Raw genomic sequence first — 25,463 nt, 5'->3', positions numbered from 1 at the left:
ACAATAATTAGGTTTTGAAGCATGAATTAAATGTTTTGGGAGAGTTACTACATTTTGCAGACATGCAATAGAGTTGTGATGTCCATTAAAACAGTTGTGACAACTGCACTTACAGTTCAGAAAATTTTAAGTCTGTTTAAAAAAATGTAGAAATGTAAATTGTTTGACACTTTAAATTGCACATCAAGCTATTCAATTGCAATGCCACTTATGAATAGTAGTAAACAATACTAATTTATAATTTACCAAAACATTTACTCATTTCACAAATATTTTGTATAAGATAATAAAACAGCTCAAAATCACTCAAGATAGACAGAGACAGACAGACAGACCGACAGACAGGGAGACAGACAGACAGACAGATAGACAGATCTGCTGTGTGTTCTTCCCAAACAATTCAACCTTATTTTCATCAGTCCACAAAACATCTTCCCAGTAGCATTGTGGAATGTCAATGTGATATTTCAACTTCATTGTTTACAAATCATGTTTGATTGTGGAATTAATGGTAAACAGTGACATCACACATGGTAAAGCAGAGAAAGATCCACCAATCAGAGAACCGCGGCCGACCAAGGCAGTGAAACATGCCTCAGAACGAGCGCCCACTCCCACAATGCACTGTGAATGAAGTAACCGAGACGGTGTCTCTTCACCCTTAAACTACTTATCTATTTATATTTTTTGGAATATTTTGCAATAAACTTAAAATATATGCTTTTTATACTTATAATCAACAACCAAAAATCAATAGTTTCATATATTTCCATAGTTTTATATTCAGTGACATAATTTGCAATGCTTCATGGGATTGTAGTCTGTGCCCTCAAGACAGTAAGTGCACATTCTTTTTGTTCGATTTTCAAAAACTATTTTACCTCAAAAGTTCATAATGTTGTGATTGACCTTGGAGCTGGCTGGTTTGGATCGTGGCTTACAGCTATTTTTTAAGGATTTTATTAAAAGTTTTGGGGAATATTGAATGAGAAAATTAGTTCCGGAACCCATACGGCTGAATACGTTGGCGACACTGTTGCTCTCTACAGCCATGATTTAAGTCAGTCCACTCAGCTGCCATCTTTTTTAATGCTCTCGGCAGCTATTTTCTATGAATACGAGCAGCATAAAAGTATAGCTCCTATCTACTTGAATGGGGAAAGACAAAAAACTTCAAATTGGTTGGTCAAGATTACAATTAAAGAACATATTTCAAATCAGCAGTAAAATCAGTCAACTATGGTATCATAAATTGTGCTTCATTTGCTCTGATCACGCTAGAAATGCTATTTTTCAGGCTTCTCCAGCTAACACGCATGAGCATTTCCGAGTTGACTGACAAGCCATGTCTGTACTGTATTTAAAAGGTGATTGGCACCATGTAAGGTGGGACTTCCTTTTCTACATCCCCCATATTGGGCGTTCCAACTTCTCCTATGTTTAGCTTAAAGTTTTTGGTTGGGGAGATACGTTTTGCAAATACCTACATCTATTATTCACCTGAAAACCTTGTTTGATTACATCACCATTTCACTTGCTTTTGTCACCCCCTTAAAATCTGAAACAGGCTTGGTAAAGATAAATGCTTATTAAATTACCAGCTATTAAGATACGAGGTATGCTGAAATACAGGTGCCACTCGAGAACATAAAAAAGGAAATTTCAAGCCACTCATTAATGAAACCTGCAAAGACAAAGGCACGCACACTTAAATAAACAGACACAAGCAAAGCCATTTTCTCTGGAATTCTGAGGGCACAATGCCCTTCGTAAACTCTTGCACTTCAATTAAAAGCTATTAGTTCAGCAAATCTTTAATTGTTATTATAAAGTGCATTATGTTATTATAAAGTGCATTACCATTTCTGGTCAAGGTGATGACTGCATGTGACAAGTAATGGTTTAGAAACAAGTGCAAGGTGAAATTAAATCGGTCTGCATCACATGTTCTTTTGTTAAGCAGTAATTGTTTTCTAAATTTGCCTGAAAAGTGATTTGTCTTTGCTGAAAATGCATTTTGACCAACTCTTAACCCTTCGAGCCTCGATAATTCAAGTAAACACACTGATTGTTCACTCCAAAGTCCTTTAGGGCACATTATTTATTCACACCCAGAAAGTAGTAGTTGTGAATCATTTCTAGGGGTTTAACACTGCTATGCATGCAGTTTGATGCTAGATCTAAGGCATGCATAATAATCAGACAACCATAAAATCTGTTTTAATGATTATCTTGTGTTTTTCTCCGAAAGCTGACCAAGTAATAAGTTATAAAACAGAAGAGCAGCTAATTTGTGTGTCAACACATACAACTTTAAAAGCTATAACGTGTCCGTATGGCAACAGAAGCTGGCTTCCTTTGGGCTGGAGAAGGAATTACTTGAAAGTATCTGTTATTTACATTTACATTTATTCATTTGGCAGACGCTTTTATCCAAAGCAACTTACAAAAGAGGAAAACATAGCGAATCATCTTAAGGAAACAGTGGTACAAAAAGTGCCATATTACAAGTTTCACTAGCACCAGAATAGTATTCAAAACCGATTAAAGTGCAACAAGACTGGTTGCACATTAAGTGCACAGGTTAAATGCTCATGGAAAATAAGTCCTTTTTGAAAGACAGAGAGCAAGTCAGCTTCAAGAATGGTGTTGGGAAGGTCATTCCACCAACGTGGTATGTTGAAGCTGAAAGTCCGGGAAAGTGTTTTGGTGCCTCTTTGTGTTGGTACAACAAGACGACGTTCCTTCTAGTGGGCGTGTAGATCTGCATAAATGATTTTAGGTATGCCCAGTGACTGTTATGCATGCCAGCATCAGAGCCTTGAATATGATATGTGCATGAATCGACAGCCAGTTAATAGAGACAAGGAGTGGTGTAACATGTGCTCTATTCAGTTCATTAAAGGCAAGACGTGCTGCTGCATTCTGGATCATTTTCGGGGTCTAACTGCACATGCAGGGAGGCCTTCAATGAGAGCCTTACAGTAGTCCAGTCTAGTTATGGCAAGTGACTGAATAAGCAGTTGTGTGGCATGTTCAGAGAGGAAGGGTCTTATCTTCCTGATATTGTAGAGTGTAAATCTACATGATCTTGCTGTCTTTTAGTTTGTTATCGGTGGTTATCCCCAGATTTCTGACCGTTTTGGAAGCATTACTGTAGCACCAAGCTGCACAGTGATGTTGTGTTCAACAGCAGGGTTAATTGGAAAAACAAGGAGTTCGGTCTTGTCTGGGTTGAGTTGCAGGTGGTGTTCCTTCATTCAGGCCGAGATGTCTGCCAAACAGGTGGTGTCGTTGGGCTGGAAATACAAGTAGAGTTGCGTGTCGTCAGAGTAGCAATGGTAAGAGAAGCCATGTGCCTGAATGATGGGTCCCAGTGATGTTGTGTATATAGAGAAGAGACGTGGCCAAGCACTGATCCCTGAGGTACCCCAGTAAGTAGCTGAGGTCTTGAAGGACCTACCTGAGAGGTAGGAATCAAACCAGTCAAGGGTAGTTCCTGTGATGCCCAGTGAAGAGAGGGTGGAAAGTATGATCTGATGGTTTACTGAATCAAAGGCTGCAGAAAGGTCCAGCAGAATCAGGACGGATGATCTGGATTCAGCTTTTGCCTGTCTCAGCGACTCCATGACAGACAGCAGGGCAGTCTCGGTGGAGTGTCCACTTTTGAAGCCTGACTGATTGACATTCAGCAGTTTGTTCTGTGAGAGATTTGATTGAAAACTGCCCTTTGAAGTGTTTTCGCCTTGAATGGGATAAGAGAGACTGGCCTGTATTGTTATATTTGTGTGGGGTTAAGTGTAGGTTTCTTCAGCAGCAGGGTTACTCAAGCCTGCTTAAATGTGGTGGGAAAAATGCTTGTAAGTAGAGACATGTTAATTACTGTATATTGTATGAGCACCGAGTTGCATAACCTATGTCCTATTATAATGAACACTGTAAGACAACATTTAAAATACATCACTTATCTATGATAAACACTACATGAATCTGATTCCAAAAAATAAAAGGGAGACATGATAACAGAAATGAAAAGATTAAAAAGTTATTTTCAATGCACTGATCACCATTTGATATCATACTGTATGAAACAATTATATTAAAATCAGTTTATGTGTAGGGTCAAAATTTCCCTTGGTTCCAATAGTGTGTTATTGTTGTGCATAAAACATGTTCAAACAAAAAAATGCTAAATAAGCAGTATCACTTGGCACGTCATGTCCTGCACAATAGAGGAGGTAGAGCAGGCATGGGAAAAGTTTTTTTTTTACAGGGGCTACATCACGCTTAGAAAGGAATAAATCGCCCTCATAGTTCTCTCATCATTTACTCACCCTCATGCCATCCTTGATGTGTATGACTTTCTTTCTTCTGCAAAACACAAATTAAGATTTTTAAAAGAATATCTCAGCTCTTTTGGTCCATTCAATGAAAGTGAATCGGTGCCAAAATATTGAAGCTCTACAATTCACATAAATCAGCATAAAAGTAGTCTAATCCATGTGCTTCCAGTGGTTTAATCCACGTCTTCAGCGATATGATAGATGTGGTGAGAAACAGATCAATATTTAACTCCTTTTTTTACTATTAATTCTCCTCCCTCCTCAGTCAATCTCCACTTTAACTGTAACTTTCTTCTTGTGTTTTTGGTGATTCACATTCTTCATGCATATCAACACCTACTGGGAAGAGAGAAGAATTTCTTAATATTATTGACTTAAATATTGATCTGTTTCTCATCCACACCTGTCATATAAATTCTGAAGTCATGGATTAAACCACTGGAGTTGTATGCATTACTTTTAGGATGCTTTTATTTGCTTTTTGGAGCATCAGAATTTTGACACCCCTTCACTTACATTGAATGGACCTACAGAGTTTAATATTCTTCTAAATATCTTAATTTGTTTTCTGAAGAAAGAAAGTCATAGACAGAAGGCATGAGGGTAGATAAGAGAGAATTTCCATTTTTGTGGGAATTATTTTTTAAGTAGCACATGTGGGCCACGTTGTCCTCCTTTTGAGATACAATGTTCCACATTGATTTAGTTCTTGTATCTTTTAAGCCAAGAAATAGTTGTGTTCTCATTCTAATGCATGATACACAATTTTCTGAAGTTTGTGACTGGTGGAATGTTCTGCTGAAGTATTGCTCTGGAAAAGTTGATATTTTTCTATCTTTATAAAGGCTAATCATAATTATTAATTATTTTATTATCTCTACTTTCCTGGTAATTTATTATACCAATTAACACACTCTCTACATCAGGGGTTAGTATTATTAAAAAAACAAAAATAAAAAAATATTTTCATTATAATTATTCGTTTTATTCTTTTACATAATACTTTTAAAGCTACTTAAGTTATAAAGCTATGATATTTCATGTTTCATGTCCACTGCAAGTCCAATATTTTGATTCAAATACGCTTTTTATCCCACTGTTTAAGTTCACTTTAAACATAAACGACTGCGTTTACATTAAATCCTCAACAAGATGGGCATTGGCGGAATTATAAAGTGTATTTGATAATTTAGGTGCAAACCTGCATTAGTGCTCAAACATTAGCCGCCTGTCAATCAAACAGCACGCAGCTACAGACGTCAGGAAATAAAAAGTCAATCTTTTCATTTCATCTAGATTAACCAACCAGTGGTGCTCTTGCTATCGCGATTGATGTAAAGAACACCCCTGTTCTAGATGTAGAACATAGAATAAGTATAGAAAATTACTCAAACTTTTGAGATTGAGGACATCTCTTTTTTCCAATAAACGCCTAGATGATTTTATTTCCCAGCCCTATTGATAACATTGCATTAATCTCTCACAGCAGCCCAATAATCTCAGTGATATATTATTAATTAAGATAGAAATGGCAGGCTACATTATAGACGCACATAATCTAGTAAGCAGAAATATGAAATTTACATCAATATGTTTCTTCCAATTAGAGGCAGGATTAATGCTGATATCTGGCTTGAGCAAGTTAAACTCACATGACACAGTTAAGCAACTGGCCTTTTTCATTGCGAAAAGCCCTTTCAGGTGCTGCTGTGATGTTCAGCTGTAAACTGTGCTTGAGGCATTCTCCACAGTTGGCGCCAGATCTACAGCTGCCGTTCAAGTTTTTTACGTGTGATTTGATTTGACGGGAGTCACAAGACTCTCCCAAGCCAAAATAAAATCAGGACAGGGAAGTAGCGAACACAGACAGTGGGAAAATAGTGCTGTAAAAGTACAGTTACATCACTTAAAATATAGAAAAGTACAGTACTCAAGTAAAAGTATACAATTTTTAAACTACTTAAAAAAGTTAAATTCTTGGGAAGAAGTAGTTAATTATTGTAACGGGAGTATTCGGAATTCGTTACTTTACATCCCTGGCAACACACTTGTGTTGTAGAAGAATCATAGGAGAAATAGACATATAAAGAATATTTCACCTACACATACTGTACGTCATCTAACATTTCAAGTGTATTTTTATCATTATATAGAGTATATCTGAATTTAAAGCATTTCTAGAGGGCCCAAAATTAAAATTGAATAATGTTTATTGCTTAATGTTCTGATTGGGGTCTGAGAGAATTTAAGGCCATTTTTAGAGCTTTAAAACATGTTTAACTTTGAAGTATCAGGTAGATTTACTTTTCCTACACTATATTCAAATAAAAATGTTATTTAACCTTACTGAATCAACCTGAACAGATTAGTTTACACCAACAAAACACATTTTATCTGTTAGGTCAGGTAGAAATAAAGTAATAATTGTATCTGTTTTACAGTGTACTGGGTTTTAATTAGGTCAGAGGCATTTATTAAAATAATTTGAGGTGAAAATAAGGTATTCATTTTGAATTTACTATAATTTTTTACACATACTGTACATTATAAGAATAGTACAACATGTCTGATAAAAACTTGTGAAGTCATAAATCAATCTCAAAACATCATGAGGCTCATATAGAACTGTAGAAATAGTTATATATATATATATATATATATAATCAAAATAATCAAAACAAGCAACCACCCCCCACTCCCCCACCAATATTTATACCATGAATGGAAACTATATAACATGTAAATGCTTCACGTTGCAACCCCAGCGTGAAAATTCCAGGAGATCCGCAGTTATAGAAATACTCAAACCAGCCCATCTGGCACCAAATATATATATATATATATATATATATATATATATATATATATATATATATATAATAAAATATACATTTTAATAAATGTAACACACTCATCTAAATTTCAAAATGCTTTGTTCATACTCTACAAGCTGTCAGTGAAATATAACAAAGGACAATTCACAAATAATATTCTCATTGTAACTTATATTTAAATAAATATTTTTAATATCCTTGTAAGAAAGATTGCAAAATTATGCAACAGCTGCCTTTAAGAAATAAACTGCCTTTGAAAGGAGGGTATGGCAGATTTGTGTCAAAATTTTGGCCAACTGAATGAGAGGGGAAAAAGCCCCTTTTCGTGCCCTCTGATTAGTCATACTGCATTTCAGTAATTCGCAAGTTAATGTAATCCTGCTTAGAGGATAGTGTAAAACGTTTGTGGCTCGCTGTCCTGGGTGATGGGCTCGAGGCTCAAGGCTTGACCTGAGCATGAATACCCCCACAGAGTTAGATTTATTATTAATTGTCACAGTCTCGTGTTGTCCGCACCATGTTTCGTGTCATCCGCACCGTGTTTTCTGTTTCACCCAGCACTGATCCCGTTCTATGTCACGTTTTCCCTGTTGTCCGCCCTGAGTCTCACTGTCCGTGTGTAAACTTCACTTCCCGTCTTTCCCGGCGCTGTCACAGCTTTATTGTCCGCACCTGTTCGTCATTTTGTTATCACCGTGTCTGTCCATTTAAACCCCGCTGTTTTCTCCTTCCCCTGTCGATCGTTGACGTTACATGTCTCCACGTATGTCTGATCCTGACTCTCTCTGTTCGTGTTCCCTGCCAGTCTGTCTACCCGCTCGTGGTTACCCTGTTATCCGTCCGTCTGTCCGTCCGAGGTTACCCTGTTGTTCACCCTGTTGTTCTCTGCCCTCCGTATTCTTCAGTATTTGGTTTGCCTTTTTTCCCATCGTGGATTTTGATTTGTTCCTGTGTTTTGTTTCTTTTATGTTAACTCAAATAAAGCTGCACTTGGATCCACACCCCCGTCTACCTTCTCCTATTTCCACACTTCATAACAGAACGATTGACCTAAAACAATGGATCCAGCGGTCCAGCAAGCCAACTACCAGCTGCTTGGTTTAAAGCAAGGGGATCGTCCAGTTGAAGACCACATCCGGGACTTCCTGGAGCTGGCTCACATTTCGGACTTCCCGGAGTCAGTACTGGTGGTTTTCTTCAGGGGCAATTTGGACGCGTCGCTGAGGGAGCGGTTGCCACCGGCGACGCATGGCTGGACGTTGCAGGAGATTGTGGAAGAGTCTCTATTGGTCAGCGGCTCGCCACTCACTGTGGGCATGGCAGAGGAGGACCCTACCTCACCCCCCGCGGTGGTGACCTTCCACGCGCCCATGGCTCTTTCCATCACGCCTGCCCCACCAGTCAGCGAACAAACCCCCACGCCAGTCGATTCCCTTGAGCCTGCATGGTCCACTTCGTCTGCCCGGAGGAGGAAGAGAAGACGGGCTTCCGCCTCCCGGTCCGCGCCTGCCCCGGTCAGCGAACCAGAGCCCACGCCTGCCCCGGTCAGCGAGCCTGAGCCCTCGTTAGCCACGGCCAGCGAGCCTGAAGCCACGCCGACCAGGAACAGTGTTCCAGCATCGCCAGTCGCATCAGCCCGGAAGAAGAGGAGAAGGGGAAAGGCCTCTGCTCTTCAGCCTCCGCCTGCCGCAGCCCCGTGCCCTAAACCCCCCGTGGCTCTGCCCTCTGTGCCCAGCGAACCCAAGCCAGCGCATACCATGGTCAACCAGCCAGAGCCTTTCGCCTCGGCCGTCAGTGAGCCAGTGCCTGTCGCCTCGGCCGTCAGTGAGCCAGTGCCTGTCGCCTCGGCCATCAGTGAGCCAGTGCCTGTCGCCTCGGCCGTCCCTGAGCCAGCGCCTGTCGCCTCGACCGTCCCTGAGCCAGCGCCTGTAGCCTCGACCATCCCTGAGCCAGCGCCTGTAGCCTCGACCGTCCCTGAGCCAGCCCCCGAGCCTCCCAGGGCTCCTCCTCTCGAGCCTCCCAGGGCTCCTCCTCTCGAGCCTCCCAGGGCTCCTCCTCCCGAGCCTTCCAGGGCTCCGCCTCTCAAGTCTCTCGAGCCTTCCAGGGCTCCTCCTCCCGAGCCTCCCAGGGCTCCGCCTCTCAAGTCTCTCGAGCCTTCCAGGGCTCCGCCTCTCAAGTCTCTCGAGCCTTCCAGGGCTCCTCCTCCCGAGCCTCCCAGGGCTCCGCCTCTCAAGTCTCTCGAGCCTCCCAGGGCTCCGTTTCTCCAGTCTCTCGAGCCTACCAGGGCTCCTCCTCTCGAGCCTCCCAGGACTCCTCTCGAGCCTTCCAGGGCTCCACCTCTCAAGCCTCTCGAGCCTTCCAGGGCTCCACCTCTCAAGCATCTCGAGCCTTCCAGGGCTCCGCCTCTCAAGTCTCTCGAGCCTCCTAGGGCTCCTCCTCTCGAGCCTTCCAGGGCTCCGCCTCCCAAGTCCCTCGAGCCTTCCAGGACTCTGCCTCCCAAGTCTCGCGAGCCTCCCAGGGCTCCGCCTCTCGGCCTCTCGAGCCTCCTACGGCTCCGCCTCCTACGGCTCAGCCTCCCACGGCTCCGCCTCCCGAGCCTTCCACGGCTCCACCTCCTACGACTCCGCCTCCCGAGCCTCCCACGGCACCACCTCCAGAGCCTCCTAGGGCCTCGCCTCTAGAGGCCCCTACGGCGCCACCTTCCTCGGCTCTGCCTTCGAAGGCTTCCAGCTCACCGCCTGAAGAGCCTCCTACGGCGCCACCTCCCTCGGCTCCGCCGCTAGAGCCACCCTCGGCTCCGCCTCCGGAGCCTCCCTCAGCCTCTCCTCCGGCGCCCCTCCCGGCTCCGCCTCCGAAGCCTCCCTCAGCCTCGCCTCCGACGCCTCCAAGGTCCTTCCCGGCTCCGCCTCTCCCGGCTCCGCCTTCCCCAGCTCCGCCTCCTGAGCCATCCTCGGCGTCGCCCCCTGAGCAGTCCTTGGCGCTGCCTCACAAGTCTTCTACGGCTCCGCCTTCGAAGTCCTCCTTGGCCCCGCCTACCACGGCTCCGCCTCCTGAGCCCCCCTCGGCTCCGCTTCCTGGGCCCGCTCCGCCTCCTGGGCCTTCTACGCCATCGCCTCCCTCGGCTCCGCCTTCTGAGCCTCCCACAGCCCTGCCTACGCCTCCTTCGGTGCCGCCTCCCAAGTCCTCCTTGGCTCCGCCTCACACGGCTCCGCCAGCCTCTGTCCTGCGGCCACCTCCCAGGTCTCCTGTACCGGCCCCTGCCCAGAGGCCAGCTCCCAGGCCACCCAAACCAGCTCCTACCCCATGGCCCGCTCCCAGACCTCCTAATCTGGTGCTCACCTTGTGGCCCGCTCCCGAGCCCCCCAGGCCTATCCCTGTCCTGTGGCCACCTCCCAGACCTCCTAAACCTGTTCCTACCCAGTGGAGGCTCCCCAGGCCACCTGACCCTGGCCCCGTCTCACACCCCCATAGACTGCTTGCCTGCCCACTCTGCCTCCCTGGTCTGCCTGCCTGCCCTCTCGGCCTTCCTGGTCTGCCTATCTGCCCTTTGTACCCCCATGGCCTGTTTCTATGCCCCTTGTGCCCCTGTGGTCTGTCTCTGTGCCCCTTGTTTCCCCCCTGGCCTGTCTGTTCTCTCCCTAGTCTACCCCCCTCTCTCCTGGGTTCTTCAGTCTTTTTTATTGTTTTGTTGTTTGTGTTAGGACCGTCTGGTATCTTTTGAGGGGGGATTATGTCACGGTCTCGTGTCGTCCGCACCATGTTTCGTGTCATCCGCACCGTGTTTTCTGTTTCACCCAGCACTGATCCCGTTCTATGTCACGTTTTCCCTGTTGTCCGCCCTGAGTCTCACTGTCCGTGTGTAAACTTCACTTCCCGTCTTTCCCGGCGCTGTCACAGCTTTATTGTCCGCACCTGTTCGTCATTTTGTTATCATCGTGTCTGTCCATTTAAACCCCGCTATTTTCTCCTTCCCCTGTCGATCGTTGACGTTACATGTCTCCGTGTATGTCTGATCCTGACTCTCTCTGTTCGTGTTCCCTGCCAGTCTGTCTACCCGCTCGTGGTTATCTGTCTGTCCGTCCGAGGTTACCCTGTGGTTACCCTGTTGTTCACCCTGTTGTTCTCTGCCCTCCGTATTCTTCAGTATTTGGTTTGCCTTTTTTCCCATCGTGGATTTTGATTTGTTCCTGTGTTTTGTTTCTTTTATGTTAACTCAAATAAAGCTGCACTTGGATCCACACCCCCGTCTACCTTCTCCTATTTCCACACTTCATAACATTAATAAATAGATAGGAGGAGAAAGGGGTGGTGGAAGGAAGTAATGGCTTGAGTATAGTTTATCTGAGATGCCGTAATTGAGCAGGGTGGATTTAAGGTGTTTTTGGAACCAGAATTGGGATACTGCTTAATCAATGTCATTGTGGCAGGGCGGAGGGCGGGGCCGGGTCGTGATCATACACACCCGGTCCCTTATCAGGCTAATCAAGCCTCCGAGAGGGATAAAGGCTGACTGCGGAGGCTTGTGCGGGAGAGATAGTTTACGGACATGTCCGTCATGTGTGTGTCTTTTGTTTAAGTTTGATATTAAACTATTAGTTATATTGAAAAGCCTCCTCCTTTCCGTTGACTGCTTTACACTGGTGCCGAAACCCGGAGAAGGGATACGCCGTAGTAGAGTTCTCGCCACTACCGTCCACCCCAACGGAGCAGCCGCGGCCATCTGCCGGGGGACAAGGAGCCTGGTCGCCTGGAAGGGAGAAGGGGCTCCTAACCGACCGCCTGGACCGGTCAGGGCCGCTGCCAGGGGCGGAGGAGTCACCTACCAGCCGCTGAAACCGCGAGCGGGGAGGGGCTCGCTGCTGACCGCCTGGAGCGGGAGAACCGCTGCCAGTGGCGGGGGAGACCCCTTCTGTTCCCCAAGAATGCAGCGGGGCGTTCCGTCTGCCAGGGGCTGGAGGTCTGCCTCCGATCCGCCCAGATAGGCGTGCCTGTCGTCCGTTAGGGGTGGAGGAGTGGCCGAGGAACAAGCTACGGCGTATTGGAGAACTGGCGAATACGTTTTTTTTTTATCTCTCTCTCCTCTCTCTCTCCCACTGCCGCTCCGCGTTGGCCTTTTCCCTCTCGTTTAAATTTTACAGTGTTTTTTTTTTGGGGGGGTACTACACTGTTACAGGAAGTACCCCCCCTATTTAATTATTTCTGTTTCCCTTGTCCTCTCCCTCGTCCAAGTAGACTGGGATGACCTGCCAGCAGATGGGGCAAAAAGGCACGCCCCTACCCAGGGAAAGAGGGAGGGAGATTTACATCATGCTGGGGGCTCAACTGTCTGAGAGAACAAGGGAGGAATGTGGCAGGGCGGAGGGCGGGGCCGGGTCGTGATCATACACACCCGGTCCCTTATCAGGTTAATCAAGCCTCCGAGAGGGATAAAGGCAGACTGCGGAGGATTGTGCGGGAGAGAGAGATAGTTTACCGACATGTCCGTCGTGTGTGTCTTTTGTTTAAGTTTGATATTAAACTATTATTTATATTGAAAAGCCGGTTCTCGCCTCCTCCTTTCCATTGACTGCTTTACAGTCATCGACGAAGAGAGGATCTAGAGGGCTTTGGGTTTGGGATCCTCTGTAATGTTGATAGTGGACTAGCGATTGGAAGGGCTGGATAGGAGTAGGAAGGTTGAAAATGAAATTTGGTTGCCCTCTTTTTGTTTGGTTTGTTTTGCTTTGCTTTGTTTGATAGAGTATCTGATGTATCATTGTCTAGGATGTGGAGGTCCGATATTGTGGGATGGATTCTTGTGTCGGATTTTGTCATGGTGGTGGGTTCGGAGCAACAGAGGAAACCAAAGAAGGCAAGGATGAACATGGCGTCTAGTGTTTTTGAGGTGTTTAGAGAAATGTAGACCTTATGGAGAGTGTTTAGGCAACGAGTTAGTAGATCGATAGAAAGTAGTGTTTTTTGGTGTTCGCTGTTCCATGATTGTCCCTGTATTAGAATTTGAAGGGAGAACGATTGTGATATTTATGTTAGAAATTGACAAACGCTGAATGTATCACGCTGAATCGCTGAATGGATCATGCCCTAAACGATCTGCGTGGTGAGGTAAAGAGGCTGACAGGAATCACCTGTGCGGGAGAACCAGATTTAAATGCTGGGGAGCGTTGGAATGGTGATTTGAATAGTTAATCTTTTGTTTCCCTCGTGTTCAAATGAAGCTGTAATAGGTCTCATGTGAAATGAAGCAGACACAGCGCCTGTTCACGGAGGCAGGCTTACACGATGGACCGCTCCGGGTGGAAAGTTTAGATAAGAGAACATATAAGCAGTCGTAGAGAGCTGTTTGACATGTATACAGAGTCAAAGCAGCCAGTCTGCTTCAGTGAATGGAGTATAGAAAGAGAGACAGAGTTAAAAAAATAACACTTAATGTGGTACCGTTCAATATTGCAGCTTCTGTTGAATAACGAGACTGTTTGGATGGAAGAGCTGTTCTGATGAAGGCGAATGCTTTGCAGTGATGTTGCATTTGATGATCCGAGTCACTGCCCGGGTCTATTCATGGGCAATGGGCGGGCCGAATGCCTGAAGAAACGTTGCCATGTAGAGGTAAGCGGCTGTTTATATACACTTACTCTAGCGGTGTGATTGATCAGACTTAATTACTTTGCTCCTCCCGAAGCTTGTTTATAATACTCCATTAGGTGAGTAATGGATTTGGAAGTGCATTGTGATCTGTCATATACAGTATGAACAAAATTGGAAGTGAAAACCCTTCATGTGAGCATTCATGTGTTTGTGGTCTGCGGACACTATATTTACACAGCACCCTCAAATACATTATTCCCCAAGGATGATGTAAATCACAATATAACACAATTTTAAAAGTTATTGAAGCCTCATATCACTGGAGCGCTTTGGCAAATGGAGAAGTGCTCATGGTGTCTCTGTAGCAGAAACATTATTCCTTCCAGCCTCGATGGAAAACATCTAGGTTACATGAAGCATAACCCTGGTTCCCTGAGTGGGAATGAGATGCTGTGTAATCGCATTGGGAGTGTCACGTGGTCTGAATCCCTTATACAATAATGGAAATTTATTGGCTGATGGCACTTAAGCAACACCCCTAGGGAGCTTTGTCTCTTTTTTTTCTGCATGAAGGCATGAGCCTATGCAGTTGCTAGAGAGTATGGCCAGCTTACACAGCATCTCATTACCACACAGGGAACCAGAGTTAAGCTTCACATAACCGAGACATTCCCTTCCATAGGAACTTTAGCATTGGAAACAATATACATTCATGCCATGCAAACAGTAGCTGCCAACTGTCTATGTCCGTGTGTCAAGCATATAGTGGCACACAAGCGAGCTAAAGTGTCTAAATGAAATGGAGGGAATGATGAGTTTACTCCTGTTCCAACAGAAAGATCCTGGGAAGCAGGAGTCAACCAATCATCCAGATTATAAAATCAAACAAATGTATGCGGCGAGGACCACTTTGCCACCATACAGATGTCCTCCAAGGATGCACCTCTAGCTAATGCCAATGAGGATGCCATGCTCCTCGTAGAATGGACTTGAGTACCCGAAGGCAAAGGTAAACTGAATTTCGTAAGCACTTGAAATTGCATCAGAAAGCCAATGAGACAGTCTTTGCTTGGACATGGAAACCCCCGTTACAGCCACCAAAGCATACATACAACTGCTCTGACTTATGCCACTATCTAGTACGGTCAACATAAACTCACAGTGCCTGAATTGGGCAAAGCATATGCAATCTTTCATGCTCCTTCGACTCAAATGGGGGAGGATAAAAAGCCTGAAAATGAATAGTCTGCGAGCTAAATGATGTAGAAACGGCCTTGGGCAAATAGCCCAAATGAGGTCTTAACACCACTCTTTTTTTTCTCCTCTATTCTCCCCAATTTGGAATGCCCAGTTCCCAATGGGTGCTAAGTCCTCATGGTGGCATAGTGACTCGCCTCTGTCCGGGTGGCAGAGGATGAATCTCAGTTGCCTCCGCATCTGAGTCCATCAATCTGTGTATCTTATCACGTCGCTTGTTGAGCGCTTTACCGTCGAGATGTAGCATGTGTGGAGGCCCATGCTATTCTCCGTGGCATCCACGCACAACTCACCACATCCCCCACTGAGAGCGAGAACCACACATTATAGCAAGCACGAGGAGGTTACCCCGTGTGAATCTACTCTCCCTAGTAACCGGGCCAATTTGGCTGCTTAGGAGACCTGGAGTCACTCAGCACGCCCTGAATTTGAACTTGCGACTCCAGGATTGGTAGTCAGCGTCTTTACTCGCTGAGCTACCCAATCCCCCAGGCAGGTGGTTTTATTTTGTGGCTTATCAGTGTATACTGTATATACATTATACAGTATGTGGTGGTGACAAACCTTACTCAAGGGGGGTTATAGAGTTACCTTTCAATATATGTGCTATTAAACCTGATGTGTAATAGAGCTGTTCCGGTTGTAGTCAAAGAACTAAGAAGAGAATAAGCATTTTTGAGCCACGAGTTTTCCCTCAGGATTTTCCTATGGGTTTTATAGTATTGGATTTATGAGTAAAATAAGGACTGTGGTAAAAATCATCTGAAGATACTAGAATGTTTTGTTCTACAATTTAAATTACACACAATCATACCTCAAATGTGAATTTTGAAGCCGGCATGTTTAAAAAAAAAAGAAGTTGCTAGATAAGACTACAACGGTGTTCCATTTCTTCAGGCACGTACACTTACGAACAAGCTTGTGGTAGGTATAGTGCTTAATAAAGGTGTAGCGTGTAATTTCTGTGTGTGTACCAGCACAAAACAGAATAGGAAGAGTGAGAGTCTTAACTTAGTAAGCTTTAGATTATGGATATGTTCTAAATGGAATACTAGCTTACTATGGAATACTACACAGTTACACTGCACACTGCCTGCTTAAAAAACAGTAAGTTATATAGTTTGCTTTATTTCATAATAAAAGTTTGAAACATCATGCTACATTGTTGTCACATGACCTTCTCAACATTTGCATACTGCGCTCATTTAACATATATACTGAAGAAATAGAAAGAGTCGTATTTTAATACGGTATTCCAAATATAGAAAATAGCTGCTTATTTACTATCAGGCCAGTGCGAGCCAGGGCTATCAACTTGCCAGCCTCGGACCTTGAGCCTCAAGACCAAAATAGGCCTGCGCTCCCACCATCGGACCAATGGAGCTTTTCAGGTTGTTGTCCAAAAACCCGAAAGAGAATTCACCATGGATTCCCTCTAGATTTTCCTATGGGTTTTTATAAAGTGGTTGTTAAACTTAATAGAAAAATAAGGTATGTGGTAAACATTACTTGGTGATACATGGACGTTTTGTTCTACAACATAAATTACACACAGTCATACCTCAAACATGAATTTTCAAGCCATATCGAGTTACATACTTTCTTTAAAAAAATGCACGGCTGCTTAAAAATTCACGTTTGTGGTATGACTGTGTGTAATTTATGCTGTAGATCAAAATGTTGACGTATCATCAAGTAAAGTTTACCACAGAACATATTTTACACATAGTGTTAAAAAACCCCATTATAAAAACCCATAGGAAAATACCAAGGGAGCCCATGGTGAATTAGACTTCGAGGTTTGCCTGCTAATTGATGTCACGGTTTTAGCATGCAGCCTGGTCCAAACATCAACCCAGCCCATTCCACAAGCAAGAGGGAAGCTGAGCTATCATGTTATCTAGTTATCTAGAATATCGTCTTTATATCATTTGTAAACATTAGCTAGCAAGCAAGTTAGCATTGACAATTCACGTTGTAACTGGTCATAGAGTAACAACGTTCTGTTTTTTCTGTGCTTCAGAAAACATAATTATGGGAAACACCCATACAGATGGGAGTAAATATTGTGATCAAGAAAACATATTGAAAATGCAATGAGCAATTAAGTTGTTGACCTTGTAGCTGAAGCTGTGCATTTTTTCATCACAAAGCAAGAGAGTGAACAAGATTAAAATAAAAAGATGAGAGATGAGACTACAATAGCCTTCTTTGTATTTTCCTTGCAATCGAAATGGGTCACAGTACTGGAGGATGCCATTTGTCGGTGCAATCTACAGTACCTCCCTAATAGTTATACATACATCAAACACAAAAGCTGTCTATCTGACTAGCTTTTCCTTATATAAGTTTTGTAATCATACATGGATTACTTCTTCAAAGAAAATGTATCTAGCTAGCAATACACATAAATATTTTACTGAACCGAATAAAGCAATTTGTTTCCATTTGCAAGAGGGACAAATGCAGTCTGAATTTGGTGTTCTGTCAGGACCATTCAAGTGGAATGACAAAAGATGCAGACAACACAGCCCGTCACACACACTTGGTATGCCTAGAGGTCAGACATGAAAAGGACAATGCTCTGGTCGGTCCATCCATCCATCTAGAAAAAGATTTGTACATTAACCATTAAACTAATAAAACTTTTCAAGCATTGAAACTAAAACGTTGGAAAATATTGTGTCAGTTTTCTGGGAACAATACAGAATTCATTTTAGTGGCGGTAGAGAACCTCTGGCCATTTCACAAGATTTATTGACTTGGTCTGACAGTTAGATGGATGGCTTTGCAGAACTGTATGTGTCTGTGAATAAATAACATGGCCACTTTATTAATGAGGACATGGCCAGACAGCCTCAAAAAAGTTTTTGACCAAATTTTGTCAGCAGCTTGACAGATGCCTTTGACAGAAACTGCACAGAATTTACACACATTCAGTATTTACAGTCCAAATATTATGCAACAAACAACTTTACAAAAATGTTTTTCAGTAAAGTATATGAATGCAGGTGTGAACAGAGTGGGTTCCAAGTTGACTATGCAGTGAAGATAACTAGTAAGATGTTGGAAAGTCTTTTGGTTGGAGAAGTTTATCCATTAAGCATTTGAACAGTTGTATTGATACTTGTTTGATTTATGAGTGCACTTACACCCATTTTATAATGTGGTCAAGTGATATTCAATTGTGATGCTATAACCAAAAATACATGTAAATACCTGGTTTAAAGGGAGCCAGAGACAATCCAATCGAAATCCAATTGCAGGTGGTAACAGGAGACGTTTTTGAGGTGCATTTTACTAGTTGTCAACAGGGCTTATGATGCAGTGGCTTAAAAAATGATTTGTATCACTTATAGTTTGTCAATTTTTAAGGTATAATCTACAATCACATTACTCCATTAAACAAACACAATGATGACTTGAAGACATTACAGGCATTACATCTTAAGTTTCTGTAAAGCTGCCTTAAAACGATGTGTTGTGAAAAGCATTGTACAAATAAAAAAAATTACTTGACTTGTCAAATGTAAAATTAATTGCATTCTATAAAAAATATTAAAACAATTGTTATCTGCAAACAAATGCTAGGTCTTTTCACATAACTAGCTTACATTTCTGAGCCATTTGTTGGGTAATTGTTAGTGGATGTACATAAAGCATGTCCTCACTTTGACAACAAGAAGCACTTTGTCTTAATTTGTAACTATTTTATGTATTTGTTTTATTAGCTTAATTTTGTGAAATACATGCCACTTGATATTATGCCAGTTTGACTTTTTTTTTTATCTCATATGATCTTAAATTCAGTCATGAAACTGTACATGGCATAAGCTAATTGGTCTTAATAAGATGCCAATAAAATGCAGCTGATAGGTCCGTTGACATATATTCTGTTAGCCAATCAACTTGTGTACCCTCTCTTTGCCTAAGATTTAATTTGCCTCAGTTGATTTTTCATGGTAAGCAGTTTTACTGCACCATGCTTCTAGAGATTTCCCCTCTGAAACCCTCCTCCTCCCCAGTGCCACTTCTTTAAATCTGCTTCAACAGGATTATACGTATTTCTAATTGTGCCACAGCAGTGTAAGCAGATCTAGTCTGCCAAGATCAAACCTATCACATTTCATATCCATTGCACCTTTCAAAATTTTTGAGAGTTGTCATGATGTTATGATGTCATGATGAACTAATGCAATGACATTCATACATTTTTAAGTGTTACTAAAGTTCGAAAAACTTTTGGGGGCAAAACGTTACACAAACAGTGGTTACAATTTAGAGGGAGAGAAACCATTGGAAATCATTGCAAAGCAACCATGATGACCAGACAACAAACTAAAGACCTGTTAATAATGCTGATATCTTTTAGAAAGTGGGATGGCCATTGTCAATACTTTTTGTTCATTGCTGTATTAAGTGCATCTGTATTAAGTGCATATATAGATATATGATGGATTTTTAACCCAGAGTGATTCAATTTGAATGAGTAATTCAACAGCAAACTTAGAAAGTATTCAAAACTCAATCTTATACTAATTGTATTTACATATGTACACTTATTTACAATTAACACATTTAAATTGCATTAAACTTGTTAATTTTAAAAATGCTGGGCTTTGTGTTCTCTGTTGATACGGCTTCCTGAAACTTATTTCTGCAGCTCCACTTGTCTGTAAACACACAAACATCACTGATATCAGACTAAAACAATAAAATAAATTAAATTCAGCACAGCAAAGCCAGTCTCTTAAATTTGTCATTAGATGACTAAACAGATCTTTGTGCTGAGTACAGATTCATGATGTTTTAACTGGTGAGGCATCTCAGGCTTCTGGACCTCAAACATCTGTCTAAAGCACAAGGATGGTGACTGGTGTGTGAGTCATGCTGTTGCATTAGAGAGAGCCATGTGTAAGCACTTCCTCAAATTTCACTACATTCTCACTTTGTACAATTTGCTCACTTGTAATCATGTCACTCAGTATTGAGTGTTTCTTTAACTTTGGGGAAATTCATGTCCCAGGAGTTAAAAAGCACTTAAATATTGATCTTTCTTATACATATCTATCATATCGCTTTTAAAAATATGGATTTAACCATTGGATGGATTACTTTTATGCTGCTTTTATCTGCATTGTGGTCCTTCAAAGCTTTGGTCACCACTCACTTGCATTGAATGAACCAACAGAGCTGAGATATTCTTTTAAAAGTCTTAGTTTGTGTTCTGCAGATGAAAGTAAGTCATAAACATGGCATGAGGGTTAGTCAATTATGAGAGAATTTTCATTTTTAGGTGAACTATTCCTTTGAATCAGAGACAAGTGGGATCATGAGAACATGGCCTGGAGTGTTGGATACAGGCGAGCAAATCTAGTATAAAAGCACAGCAGTGATGCATGTTTGCGTGTGCAGGTGTATGGAACAAGACTAAAAGTTTAGAGTACTAAAAGTTCCCGAAGTTGAAGACACATCCATATGGGAGTGAAATTGCATGAGCACTGACCTTGTAGTCAAAAAGCACTAGAGGAACCAGCATGTGGGGTAGCTCCGGGGTCACAGCATCCAATACGAGAACTGACATTAGTGGGCGGAGACTCTCACCTGTGGCAGGAGCGACAGTGATGTACAAGAACTTCCTCAATAAATAGTCAATAGTGAACTTTTGATAACAAAAAGAATATGAAGGACTGAATCTATAAGCATGGCCACTGTAAGAAGAAAAATATTGAAATGAGGGGTGGTTCACCCTAAGGGTGGATGCCCACTGCAGTCTGCCCACTGAACTTCAATTGAGGGAAATACATCAGTTGAAGTTCAACTAATTAAGCCCCATCTCTGTTAAAGCATTTCATTTCCAAATGATCTGTTATCGTGGCTTCTCTCACTTGAGGTACATCAGCAATGAACAGTCCAGCAGGCACATCAGGATGGTCAGAATGCTGGACAGGAAGTACTTCAGTCCTTGTGGTCAACCTGGGCTTTCTCTTTGTTGCATAATTCTTCAGAACTAAAAATCATTCAGTTCAGTTCATCCAATTACTTTATGTGCATAGATTTTTTTATAACATAAAAAAAATGCTGTCCTCAATAATGCTGTGTTTACCATGCAGCAAGTATTGTAGAGAATGTTCTTTCCAAAAAGTTTTGGAAATCTGCCAGGACCGCTGCTAAATCTGCCAGTGAGCCTGGCGTAGGACAGAATTCTTATGGGCTATGCCCTATGAGTGGGCTACCATAGAGTACCTTAGAGGGCCAACACCCCAGGCCATGATCCTTATTCCAGGACATGTAATAAATATTTTAGCATAGATAACATAGTTTGAAAAAGTTTTCAAGAGATAATTTTAAAATCTTATACCATAAGAAATAATTTCTCTGTAGGACATCACAGTCTTCAGCAAATACTTTGGAGATTTTAAAGTAGAAGGTCTATGTCTCATGTAATTATGACTGGTGGCTAGTCATTAAACCACTTTTATGCTGCATTTATGTGATTTTTGGAGCTTTAAAGGTCTAGTCACCATTCACTTGCATTGTATGGCCCTACAGAGCTAAATAAAATTATAATCTTCATTTGTGTTCAGAAGAACAAATAAAGTCATACACATCTGGAATGGCATGAAAGTGAGTAAAGGATTAAAGGATTTTCATTTTGGGTGAACTAACACTTTTATGTCATTTCAAACCTGTATGATTCTCTTTTTTACATGAAATGTGTAAGACATTAGGCAGAACTGTAGTGGTGGTCAGTCTCTTAAATTCTGCCTAATATTTATTTTTGTGATCCATGGAAGCAAATCTTACAGTATGGTTTGGATCAATATGAGGGTGAGTGCATGATAGCAGAATTCTCATTGTGGGTCATGTTAATAAAATGCTCTTTTCACCTTCTTACTAAAGTGTTATGTGGATAATATAATTTGTAAAGAAAAAGAAAAGAAAAATGCACTGTGTACCATGTTCATTGGCTTTTCATAAAGCTCAATAGTGCCCTCTTTTGGACTTCTCAGAATTTCTTGTTTGTTTCTGAAATGACTCAACTGTTTCTCAGACCGCTTCAGCTGAGATTCTGAAAGTGTGACAATAACAGCAACAAAACTAGGAATTCACAAAACAGCATCTCTTTATTTGCTCGTACTGTTGTTGATGTCAAAGGAAGACATTCCTCTTGCTTTAAAATATTGCAGAAGGACAAAGTAACACATTTTAAACATGACATGTTCATGCACAACAGACAAGTAGTCCGGACCAATTGTGTGACAAAAACAGAATCTTCAAATCAAAACCCAGAAACTGTTTGATCAAGCACTGAATTTTTTGCATCCAATATTTTCATGAAAAAATTACGTTTTCATAACATTGTCTGTGGGATACTGTGGTGTGTTAAAGTTATAAAGTTATTTCTTTGGAGGGCAACAAAGCAGACTAGAGGGTATTGTGACAAATGAGTGTAGGACAGTACACTGAACGTACAGTACATTGTCTTGCTCCAACCTGCCAAAAAATTCCTTATCTTTTGAATTGGGCTAATGCCACCAAGTAACCTTCAAAAGTAGATAATAGCATACATTTACGATACGTTGATTTTCAGGCATAGAACTCTCATGTTACAAACGTCAATAAATTAATTAGTACAAAACACATATACAATTTGTCCTTGTAAAATAAATACATAGACTTTTTGATAGGCTAACAAAAGGAACTGCAAGTTTTGGAAACCAGTGTTAGTGACTAAACTGGTCAAATCTGTTGCATCCACAGAAATGACTTTCCAGTAGATTTGATTATTAAGGTGCTGTAAATGAGGCGAAACCAGACAGCACAGAAAGAAAATTATACATTGTATAAATAAATGCATGCAATAAACATAGCAGTCTCTCTCCTTTAACATGGAAAGACCAGTGTGTTTCTAGCAGATTGGCCTGTGCCAGCAGCTCCCATGTGTTAACCTGAAGAACCGTCTGGTTTAATGATCTGATATGTGATCAAATATTCAGGATAAGCCTTAAGGGACAAAACAAACAAAACAATGTTAGTTTCACAGAACAGATGAGAAAAATCGAACAAAATTTAATTTATCCAAATTAGGTACATACAGAAAGGGCATTAACAATAGTATGTACCCATGCTAAATGCCTGTGCAAAAGTCAATACCACAATGCTTGGATAGGGTGCAACTATGTGCTTACTAGGGCGGTTGCTAGGTGGCTGCTTACTGGCCAAGTCAAAAGTACCTGCTCTCCTCTGTAAATGACGTACTCAGCCAGAGCAAGGCCGTTGACACTGGGCCTGCCAGTGACTGAATGGTGTCCTGGTGGAGAGTGGGCCATCTTCATAGCACTAAACTGAAGGAAGGACTTCCCCAAAGTCACACGACAAAACAGAAGATGCCTGGTGGTACATAGAAGAATAGAGAGAATGTGTGAGAGAAAAAGCACTTTAGAAAGGAAACAGAAAATGTAATTATCTTCAAGGTTTTAAAATGGGGAAGTAACAGCAACACTTTGCTGACAATTCACACAGGCTCTGTCACTTACACCTGTACTTTGCGGTGTCCACTTGTGATTGGATGATAACGACCCAAGTGTAAACAGGGTCTTAAATGTGCAAATTCAAGTCTGGAAAATGTAAAGTCACTTAAATGAGGGCTTTGGCCTTCATACGCTGTAATTGGATCTTATCTCACCTCTGGCACACGTAGCATGACCTGTTCTTGTGTAGAGGGCACCCTGTTCCTCCTCCGATTCCGTAAACATACTGATTGCTTTTGGAAGAGTTCTCTGCGAAGTAGATCCCAGCGCCGAACATTCCCCCTATGTATGCATGCCTCTCATCAAACCCCTTGTGAATGATGGCGTTTACAAACGGTGACCCTAAAATCAAAGTGTTTTATCAAGGCTGTGTTGATAAAACATTTTATGAATGGGGTTATACAGTACAGTCTACAGACCAAACCAGTCACGTACCGTGGAAGAGCATGCGCTCATTGGAATGGTTGTGATTCTCTTCAGAAACCTCTTTCCTTCGATGGGTGTATCTCTCCCACAACTTCTTATTGCATACCTTCTGGATCTAGGAGAAGAAAGAATATAAAAAAAACAATTGTATTTTGGATGAAACAATATGAACAATTTTGGCCGATACCAATTTTATAACTAAAAACTATAGGCCGATACCAATTTTTAAACTACAAACTATAGGCCGATTCCAATTTTAAAACTAAAAACTATAGGCCGATAACTAAAAATTATAGGCCGATACCAATTTTTAAACTAAACACTATAGGCCGATACCTATTTTAACAAAAAACTATAGGCCGATACCAATTTTAACTAAAAACTATAGGCCGATACCAATTTTTAAACTAAAAACTATAGGCCGATACCAATTTTAACTAAAAACTATAGGCCGATACCAATTTTTAAACTAAAAACTATAGGCTGATACCTATTTTTAAACTAAAAACTATAGGCCGATACCAATTTTAACTAAAAACTATAGGCTGATACCTATTTTTAAACTAAAAACTATAGGCTGATACCTATTTTTAAACTAAAAACTATAGGCCGATACCATTTTTTACTAAAAACTATAGGCCGATAACTAAAAACTATGGGCCGATACCAATTTTAAACTAAAAACTATAGGCCGATACCAATTTTAACTAAAAACTATAGGCCGATACCTATTTTTAAACTAAAAACTATAGGCCGATACCATTTTTAAACTAAAAACTATAGGCCGATACCAATTTTTAAACTAAAAACTATAGGCCGATACCAATTTTAACTAAAAACTATAGGCCGATACCAATTTTTAAACTAAAAACTATAGGTCAATAACTAAAAACTATAGGCCGATACCAATTTTTAAACTAAAAACTACAGGCCGATACCAATTTTTAAACTAAAAACTATAGGCCGATACCAATTTTAACTAAAAACTATAGGCCGATACCAATTTTTAAACTAAAAACTATAGGCTGATACCTATTTTTAAACTAAAAACTATAGGCCGCTACCAATTTCAACTAAAAACTATAGGCCAATACCAATTTTAACTAAAAACTATAGGCCGATACCTATTTTTAAACTAAAAACTATAGGCCGATACCAATTTTTAAACTAAAAACTATAGGCCGATACCAATTTTTAAACTAAAAACTATAGGTCGATAACTAAAAACTATAGGCCGATACCTATTTTTAAACTAAAAACTATAGGCCGATACCAATTTTTAAACTAAAAACTATAGGCCGATACCAATTTTTAAACTAAAAACTATAGGCCGATACCAATTTTTAAACTAAAAACTATAGGCCGATACCAATTTTAACTAAAAACTATAGGCCGATACCAATTTTTAAACTAAAAACTATAGGCCGATACCAATTTTAACTAAAAACTATAGGCCGATACCAATTTTTAAACTAAAAACTATA

At 41.4% G+C, this 25,463-nt stretch overlaps 1 protein-coding gene across 2 annotated transcripts in view; it reads right to left on the bottom strand.

Annotated features, from left to right (window-relative positions):
- Positions 1-22,142: 22,142 nt before the first annotated feature.
- The window catches only part of LOC127626955 (poly [ADP-ribose] polymerase tankyrase-2-like), a 37,478-nt gene continuing 34,157 nt past the window's right edge, over positions 22,143-25,463 (bottom strand). For both annotated transcript variants that reach the window (XM_052103114.1, XM_052103115.1), the window contains 4 exons: positions 23,989-24,094; positions 23,709-23,895; positions 23,257-23,413; positions 22,143-23,026 (listed from right to left, as the gene is read on the bottom strand). In XM_052103114.1, coding sequence (XP_051959074.1) covers positions 22,967-23,026; positions 23,257-23,413; positions 23,709-23,895; positions 23,989-24,094 — 510 coding nt within the window. In that variant the 3' untranslated portion in view covers positions 22,143-22,966. The remainder of the gene's footprint in view (positions 23,027-23,256; positions 23,414-23,708; positions 23,896-23,988; positions 24,095-25,463) is intronic.

The sequence above is a fragment of the Xyrauchen texanus genome, chromosome 33 (assembly GCF_025860055.1).
Source record: "Xyrauchen texanus isolate HMW12.3.18 chromosome 33, RBS_HiC_50CHRs, whole genome shotgun sequence".
NCBI classification, from domain to species: Eukaryota; Metazoa; Chordata; class Actinopteri; order Cypriniformes; family Catostomidae; genus Xyrauchen; species Xyrauchen texanus.
This window is presented reverse-complemented; position numbering and strand designations above follow the sequence as displayed.